The 9075-nt window shown below is 36.6% G+C and overlaps 1 protein-coding gene across 21 annotated transcripts in view; it reads left to right on the top strand.

The window, feature by feature from the left end:
• PATJ (PATJ crumbs cell polarity complex component) overlaps positions 1–9075 on the top strand; it is a 350711-nt gene that overhangs the window by 231086 nt on the left and 110550 nt on the right. For all 21 annotated transcript variants that reach the window (XM_082356311.1, XM_082356308.1, XM_082356317.1 and 18 more), the window contains one exon: positions 1352–1443. In XM_082356311.1, coding sequence (XP_082212437.1) covers positions 1352–1443 — 92 coding nt within the window. The remainder of the gene's footprint in view (positions 1–1351; positions 1444–9075) is intronic.

Genomic DNA, 9075 nt, shown 5'->3' with positions numbered 1-9075 from the left:
ATTAAAAATCCTTTGGGTATCAAGATTACTGTAAATAAAATTTAAAGACATTATTTAATTCTCACAATAGTTTTATGAAATAGGTGCTTAGATTCCTTTTAAAGAAGAAGAAACTGAGACGCAGAGAAATGACAGTGTGGCGATCAGTGGATTTCTGGGAGATTGATTATCTTGGTGAAGAACAAAAGCTGATAAAATGAGAGGCATAGTGAAACGGTGGTTCAAGTTTAGTCTTTGCAATAGGCTTTGATATGAGTACCAGCTTTATCACTTTGAGGTGATGGATGAGCTTCATTTTAGACAGTTAAAAATATTATATTTTCATTCCATCCTTTGAAGTGTTTATTTCCAAATACTTTCTCATTATAGCTGTTATGACAAAAATGATACCTTTTCCAGATGTCTTCAAATGCAAAAGTTCAGAGACATCAAGGACAGACAAATTAGGTGCTAATTGCAGAAAGCATAATTCCTTTTTACTATCCCTTATATAGTGTACTATACTATCCCTTAAATAATAGAAATTATCAAGGCCTCAGTTAAATAGGGACAGTATGACATAGATCATTAACTACTTATTGAAGAGACAAGAGGGAAAAAGCCAAAACTGTGTGAGCTATTATCAAATGACTGAAATAAAATAAAAGATTGATTATGGCTATCATCATAGTTTAGCAGTGGGAAAATCTGGAGTGAAGAAATTTAGAATATAAATGTTTTTAGATCATATTTAGGTGAATTCAATCAAGTTAAAAATCCCACCACATCTTGCATAAGAGTGGATGCCTCATTGATTGGATACAGTAAAATGTTTCAGTGCAATTACTCTAATGTTTGACTTAAAATGGGGATGTAATATTTACGTCCTCCGGAGTAACAAAATTTATGCTATGTAATAACCTTGACACGTTTACAGCATCATATTTAATGGACACTCCAGAGCTCTGATGAATACCACAGTTTGGTCTGTTTTCTGCATTTTTTAGGAGTCTGGAAAAGCTGTAGGAAATGAAATATCTATCATAAGGTTTTTGCATCTAGCTCAACTGCTGCTGTCAGGTTTAGCAAAAGGGTCAAAAACTGTATGTTCTTTATTAACTGCATTCAAATTAGAATTTAAGAGATTTTAGCGGCTGCTTATAAATAGTGTTTGAAGCTATACTGTGAAGAATGTTAAGATTTTGAGCATTAAAGAGTCCTACATCTGCCTACTTAAAAATGAATGAACTTCATTTTTTAATTCCAAGTACATACACATATACTTGTATACATGTATATATACATATATATTTTCATACAAAATATATATATATTACAATTTTACAAGTGCATTTGATTTTTTCCCCCACAGATAAACAATCAGATCCTGTATGGAAGAAGTCATCAAAATGCATCTGCCATTATTAAGACTGCCCCGTCAAAGGTCAAGCTTGTTTTCATCAGGTAGGATAGATACATCTGGTTTTCTAAAACTTAAGATCTCCTCTTGAGATGTTATAATTTGTGTAAGACTATTTCATCTTTGGTTTGTTTAACAAAATCACTGTATTCTAAAAATATATTTCCCTTTTGTGACTGTCACTTCAAGAAAAGTATAGATTGTTTCGATTGTGAGGCGTTCTTGTTATTTACGTTTCACATGATAGAACTGGTAATTGAGGCTTGTATTTTTATTTCCATTAAAAAAAATTCTTTCCTTCCTGATTATCCTCTTTATAAATATAATAGAATATTCTAGCTTCTCATCCTACTGTCACCATCATTTGGTACATTTGCTGACTCATTAATGCCTTCATCAAAGAATACGCAGGAAAAAAAGAACCCAGGAAAATTTTAGGAGCTTCGTATTAAGAGTGCTGGTGAGAAATACAGAGGGGAGGAGATGTGAGCTCTGCCATCTGGAGTCGTGTGGTCGGTCCGTTTGGGGCTTCACATTTGCCCACACCTCATCTGCTAGCTGACTGAGCCCTTTTGGCATAAATGAGTCAGAATTGGGACTTCTCATTGGTGGTGGCCATCATCAGCAGTGGAAGGAAGCTTGATTCCCTGTTATTGGACTGAAATGACAGATGAGTCTGAATTATTCTTAGGGGATGTAACTAACCCTGTATGTTAACTGTCACGCTGTTTCTTTTTGCTTTGGCCCTCAGTTATTATCTGTAAAATGGGGGCTATAAAGCACTTACCTCACTCATTGTGGTATTTCAAAAATTAGAAATGCTTACCACAGTGTCGAGCATGGAGTAAAGGCTTGAAAAAATGTTAGCTGGTCCTTTATGATGGTGATGATCATTGTTATTCTCCCACTTCTCTATAGTTACCTGTCAGTAAGACCCGTCCACTCCCAGGAGATGGCTGGGATTAAGGGGGAGTTTTATTCCCAGATATGGGCACTAATGTAGGTGATTGAAATATTCCTTCCCATGCCATCACTTCAGCCTCACAGGTGTTGCTGCTTTGCTCCTGGAGAAATCCTACATTGATGCCCTTTTCTCTTGCTCAGTAACACTTTCTGGATTTCCAGGGGATTTTACTCTTGTTTCTAGGGGGGGAAACTTTCCTCCTTCTCATCTGTCTTTGTGTATTTATTAAGACGACCACCTCTGGCTTACTCACCTTGAAGTCCTCTGTTAGACACCAATCTCTTTTTTGGGGTTTCTTGGCCCTTGCTGTTGCCAGAGGTTACAAAATTAGAGTTAGATGATGAAAACATGAACAGACTTGAGGAAAGGTCAGCCCCTCAAAAATTTAAGATGTCCATCAAGAGAAGTGCATACAAGTGAAGAGGTGAAGCCATTTAGGCTTTAGAACTTTGTGTAAAGCTGTGTGAGGATCACATGAGAAGACGTTATATAGCACTCAGTAGAGTCTGCACATCAGTGCTTGGCACATGGTGGCGACTGCTGCAAGGGACATTATTAATGATTAACATTACTGTTACCTCTTCAGCATTTGTGGGGCCTTTATTACCCATGCTGGGTCATCCCATTTTAAAGAGAGCAAAAGAAAATTGAGTAGGATCCAAAGGAAATCATTTAATGCAATTAAGTAGTTGGGAAATAGAACCCCCCTCCTTCAAGAAAGAAAGGTTAAACGAACTGAAATTATTTAGAGTACAGAAGAGAAAGCTGAGTAGAATTTTAATAATAGTAATATACTCCCATTAATTTAGTGTCTGCTGGTTTCAATTTTGATTGTTCAGAAGGGATCAGAATCAAGAAAAAAATTTGTTCAGGAAATTAATGATTTAAGCATGATTGAGGATGCTGCTGAATACTTATTTACTGGAAGTGATTTTAAGCAATTTAGAAGGATCAAACTACATTCAAAATATGTCATCTAATTATGAACCTTTCTTACATGGTCATTAAATTATAGTGCCTAGCACATAGTGGGCATTCAGAAAGCTTTACTGAATAAATTTCCTTTCAGCTCCTACTGAGCAATCCAGATTATTTATTCTCCAAAGGCAACAATCATAGTAAGTTAGTCTGACTTATTTTGTGGATTCAAAAATGCATATAGACATATAACTCATATCTTACAAAATTCCTCATACTTTAGTCCCTCTCCCTACTGCTTTCTCAAATAATCTAACTTAGGAAGATTTTCTATATCTTCTTTTATAGGGAGAAAAATGATGTGGGCTTGATTCTGAACAATCTAGTCATACCCACTTTTAGACTATCTAAAGGGAAATGAGCTTGAATTGTATCAAGAGAGATGTATGCACTGCTTACAACCTTTTGTTTTATTCAGTAGATATGTATCTAATAATTTGTGTGCCAGCATTTTATTAATTAATTAATGCTTCAGTTTCCATAGGGAAGGAACTAGTCATTTGACTAAGAACTCTTACCTAAAGTCATTTGACTAAGAACTCTTACCTTGTTTTCTAAAACAAGACTGAACTCTAAGGCTTAGTGATTAAAAAAAGAAACCACAGTTCACCCTGCCTGGGCTTGAAACCTACTCTGTGATATCCCAGCTTTGTGAGCTTAGTCAGTTTCCTGAGCTTTAGTATGGGGATAATATAGCTATCTCTATCTCTATATTTATAATGTATTTATACATGTCTAATGTATTTATACATGTAAATTGCCTGGCAATATGGACTCAACAATGGTGGCTGCTATAGTGATGAAGATGATGGTGATGATGTTGATGGCAGAAAAAGGCGGGGAGGGAGGGAGGTCAGAGGTCAAAGAGAAGGAAAGAAGTAGTTAGGGAGAAGGGAGGAGGAGGGGTAAAAAAAAGAACCACTTCTCATATATACTTTGTCTAATTCCAGCATCTTGACTATTTGTTGAGTGAAGCGCATTCACAGTTTTAGAATGCTTTAATTAACATCATAATGATTAAGCACTGGAAGAGATAGCTACGGACATTATATACAACCATTTCTGGTAAATGTTAGAATAAGAGACAAGGACACAGCCTGCCTAAAATGTCTTTTATTTCCCTGTCTGCTGTTGTTGGGCTGCTGCTGCTTCTGCTTGTTTCTTCTCCGTGGTCTTCTTTTTTTAATGATGACTTGATACTCTAAAAAGGAGTAGAACACTCTTTAATTGAGGATTGTGTAAAGAGAAATCTAATTAACATCAATTAATCCCCATGTCAGTAAAATGTATTATAATAGATTTTACTGAGGTAAGTAATATCAAGTAGGGTCGGAATTTAAAGCACTTAAGGAAATCAAAAAAGAAAGTATTTTATTGCTCATCAGCTCTGTACATCACCAATAAGGGTGTCATGGTAGATTGGTGTCCTATTCGTGTGTAGTAACCTGTGCATTTTAGGTGCTATCCAGCACATCATCCTCGCTTCTTCAGGCTAATTGTCTAGTTCATTAATCATTTAGATACATCTTTCAGCCTCTGCCTATAAATTACCTCTTTCAGGCTATTGTTACAAGAACTCTAATTTTGCCTATTTTGGAACCAAATCCTGAAACAATTAAATATTGATTTGTTACCAAGTTTCAGGAAGTTAGCACTTAAATCATCTCAGTACAACAGATGCAATTATACTTTTCTTTAAAACGGCATAACTTGCTTTGTGTGATACAATGTTACTTTAAAAACTGATTTTTATAAATTGTATTTCTTTGATTAGTGCTTCTATTTGGCAGTATTTCCTTCCTTAGTTGAAATTATTGATTCCCTGTGCATTTCCATTATACGGAAAATTTTGGCTTTTATACCTGAGCAACTCTTTTTCAAATTTATTGACAGTTGACATAAAAATGGGAACTGGCCACAGGTTTGGGAGAATGATTAGTAGTAATCACAGAAAGCTGTTAAAATACGCTGCAGGCAACATTTTAATTAACTAGGGTCTTTAGTCTGTAGTGATGTACATTTGTATGATCAGGTCCTTATATTCTTTTAACACTTGTCTTTATTCATATACTAATTGATCTATAATTCACAAGAGGGGTCTGTGAGTCATCAAGGAAAATTAGCAAGTTGCTGCTGTGTATACATGACTTACATAATCACTTTTTGCCCTTTTCTCCCCACATTGCTAGATTTCGGACAATCCTGTAATCATGTAATTGTGCCCAATGGCACATGTAGACTCTGGTATACTAAATTATTCTACTCTAGATCATCTAGATGTATATTACAATCTGGGGGCTTACTGTGTACCACACACTCAATTCTGTGAGTTTTCCTATTCCACATGATCCCCTCTACACAAGCACTCCAATTTCAGTACAGGAGGAACACTGTATTAATACGATGAAGAATGAATTTCTGTATTTGGCAGTACAGGGATCCAAGAAGATTAATGATCTCGCCTGCAGCTCTTGTCATACCTTCCCCCACTATCGAAAATTAAATGTCATGTATAACAACTCACTCTCCATTACTTAATTACATGTGGAAAATGTGTACTGTTAAAAACTGCTGGGGCTAAAGGAGGCCAAATGAAACTGAAACCCTTGGAAAGATTTAGTGCTAGCTGTCAAGCCCTAACAAGTGAAAGTGGACTCGCCATGGGATCCACCTTACTGTATCCATTGAACATGTCTTGTTTTTGTAATTAAAAATATGGTGTGACCTGTTATCCTCTAGCCATGTCCCTAAAAGATGATGCTGATTTGAAATTAATGTAAATGTCAAAGTCCATCTGAATAAACAAATTGAATGCCTGTTTTTAAGACCCTTATTGTGCTCTTGATTCTTTACGTCTAGTTTTGATCAATAGGAGGGAAAAAAGATTGTGGGAACAAGTATGAATTTGACTTAAGAAACATTCATGCACTTATTTGATAAGTATTTGCAGAGTGCCTACTTGTGCTAGTGTTGTGGAGTGAGTGACGCAGAGAACAGAGAACACAGTCTCTGCCCTAAGAGAGGACACAGAGAGTAAAACAGTCCAGTGCCTTATCCAGTGGTGTAAGTGCTGTGATACTATAGGAACATATAAGAGACACACCTAACCTGGTCTTTGAAGCCTATGGGAGGGTGTCACAGAGAAAGACGTTTAAGCTCAGACCAAAAGGATAAGTAAGCAAAGTCATAGTATGTATAGAAACTCAAAGATTTCTAGAATTGGATGTTACGCCCAATATACCTGAACATTACTTCTAGAAGAAAAGCAGTCCTTCTTTAGTATCTTTAGAAAGTATCATTGGATGAACACAGCTATGTATGTCATTTGATTTGATTTCTGTAAGCAAGCATCTTTCTCACTCTCATAGACCATTAAAGAATGCAATGCCCCTTTTCAAGTGCACAATAAAATATCATCCATGGCATATATGACAAGAAGTTTTGCGGAGGAGGCCTGTCATTAGCACTGAACCATGTTAGCAGTTGTAGGAAGTAGAGACTCTCCTGTAGTTTCAAGGCTCTTCTGTTTCTTTGTTTAGTTGGACCGTATGGTAGATCCATATAAGTCTCTCAGGTGCTCTGAAATGCTGACTCTTGCTTATTTCTTCCATACTTGTTTCCTGTTCTATCCATTTTAAATAGTAATTTTAAATTCCTAAGTAGAATTTATAAGACTTTTGGTTCAAGAACAAGGTGAAATTAGAGTGTTTTGATCTTTTGTCAAAAACATTGGAATTTATATATCAAAATGAGGAACATTGTTCCCTTTGACAGACTATGGTAACCTTGGGAAGCTGTATATTTAATCCAGTTATCATTCCATTGGGTCATACATTTCTGGAATCATCTTGACAGCCTATGACATATTCTTTTGAATATCTACAGTAGCCATAAATTTTTCTCTGAGGGTGGTTGTAGCTAGGTAGTCTGAAATAACCAAATATTTTACAGGGCCATTCGTGAATTCAGATGAATTTAGTCAATTAGGTAAAGTGCTGCTACCAAACAGGCCCATCTTTCTTGTATGACTTGTAAAGTATCTTTGAAAACCACTGTTATTGTTTCATGAATAGAATTGCTAATTTTTTCTTTGCTGCTCCTATTTCTTAACACCAGCTTGTGGGAATCATGACTATATTTGTTTCACTTCTTTTGGCACTCAGAAACAACTAGTTGTGATAGTCACAGGGATGATGGGATTTTTTTTTTCTTTTCCTTTTTATTTTTTTTTGCAGTATTTTTACACCTTTCCCTGTAGAATGCCTGTTTTCTTTGATAGACTCCTCTCCCCCAAACACACACACACACACACACACACACACACACACACACACAATGTATATAGTATGATGGAACAGTAAAAACAGTAAATCTAGATACCTGTCTCCCTCTGTAGAAGCTGAAATAGACAGATCTCTCTCTCACTGCCAAGGTGTGGCCAGTGGGCAGTCATGCAACCTAAGTTTGGGCAGTATGATACCTTAGGCTTAGAACAGGAAGCAAGGAATGTGAGTGATTTTATATGTATGGTGTTTATTCATGGAGCCACAGGGCCTTGATCAGAGGCTCCTGCTATGAATTCATTCTGCATCCTGCTTCCTTGTCCTCTGGAAGTCTCTTAGTTCCTGGTCTGTTCCAAGTCTGATCATATAACCTGCCTATGTTTTGTGAGATTCCATTATCCCTCTAATAAATTACCTTTTGTTTAAGTTGGCCTAAATTCATTTCTATTGCTTGCTGCCAAAGAATCCTAATGAATGGGAAGGATGCTAAAAGTAGAGCTCTCTGAACAAATCATGAGCAACCAGAGCAAGTTCTCTCTGCACGTATGCTTGTCACATGTAGGCTCTTAGCCTTGATCCTGAGAAGTTTTTATCTTTCAGACTTCTTTAGCAGAGCACAAGACCTCTGAACAAGTCTCTACTGAGGATCTCCAGTATGACAGGTTTCCCCTGCCGTTGGCTCTTGAAATGAGATTACCGCGATGATTTCAGAGAAATCAGGCAAGATTTTTCCCAGATTTATGCCTGCAGGAAGAGTCACCTTTCCTAGTACATGGCCTTCCGGTGAGGGCTGGATACCTGAACAACATTCGGGCTTTGCCAGCCGGAATAAAGAGAAGAATGGCTGTGGGTATCTACTGTACTATCTTTAGAAAGAGTCTCTATGAGAAACTTGGTAGGCTGTCATTTATCCCATCCAGTCCTAAAGCTCCCCATATTAACTCTGCTGCCAACCTTCACTGCCAAATATTTTATGAGTCAACTTTTCCTCTGTACAAATGGCAACCATTATTTAGAACTTGCCTGGGGCCACCTTTGTAAAATGTGGGTCTAGATGCTGAGTTACTCCCAGCAGCCCTCAATTAGTGATTGACATTGTTAGGAATACCATAAATAGAGTTCATAATTCCACTCACTAGACATTTATTTCAGATTCAGCATATTTAGCTATTTTGGTGGTTTCTTCCAGTTGGAAATTGGAAACTATTTAGTGTATTCATATAGTTAGAAATACCTCCTGGAATCTTTTCAGAAAGGAGTTTTGCTCCCACTGAGATATAATGATTTGCTTTGTTTTATATGTTACTTCTGGTTCATTTACATGGAGCTTTCCTGGCTGAATGTTAATTCAATGTCATGTTCCAATTAATATAGCGAATGTAGAGTTTATTTTCAAGTGTCTCACCTCACTATATTTATTGATAATACAGTCAGAAAAAATTATCTAGGCC

This window comes from Balaenoptera borealis (genome assembly GCF_965194805.1).
Source record: "Balaenoptera borealis genome assembly, chromosome: 1".
Classification (NCBI taxonomy): domain Eukaryota; kingdom Metazoa; phylum Chordata; class Mammalia; order Artiodactyla; family Balaenopteridae; genus Balaenoptera; species Balaenoptera borealis.
The sequence above is the reverse complement of the archived record's forward strand: the minus strand, read 5'-3'. Positions and strand labels throughout refer to the sequence as shown.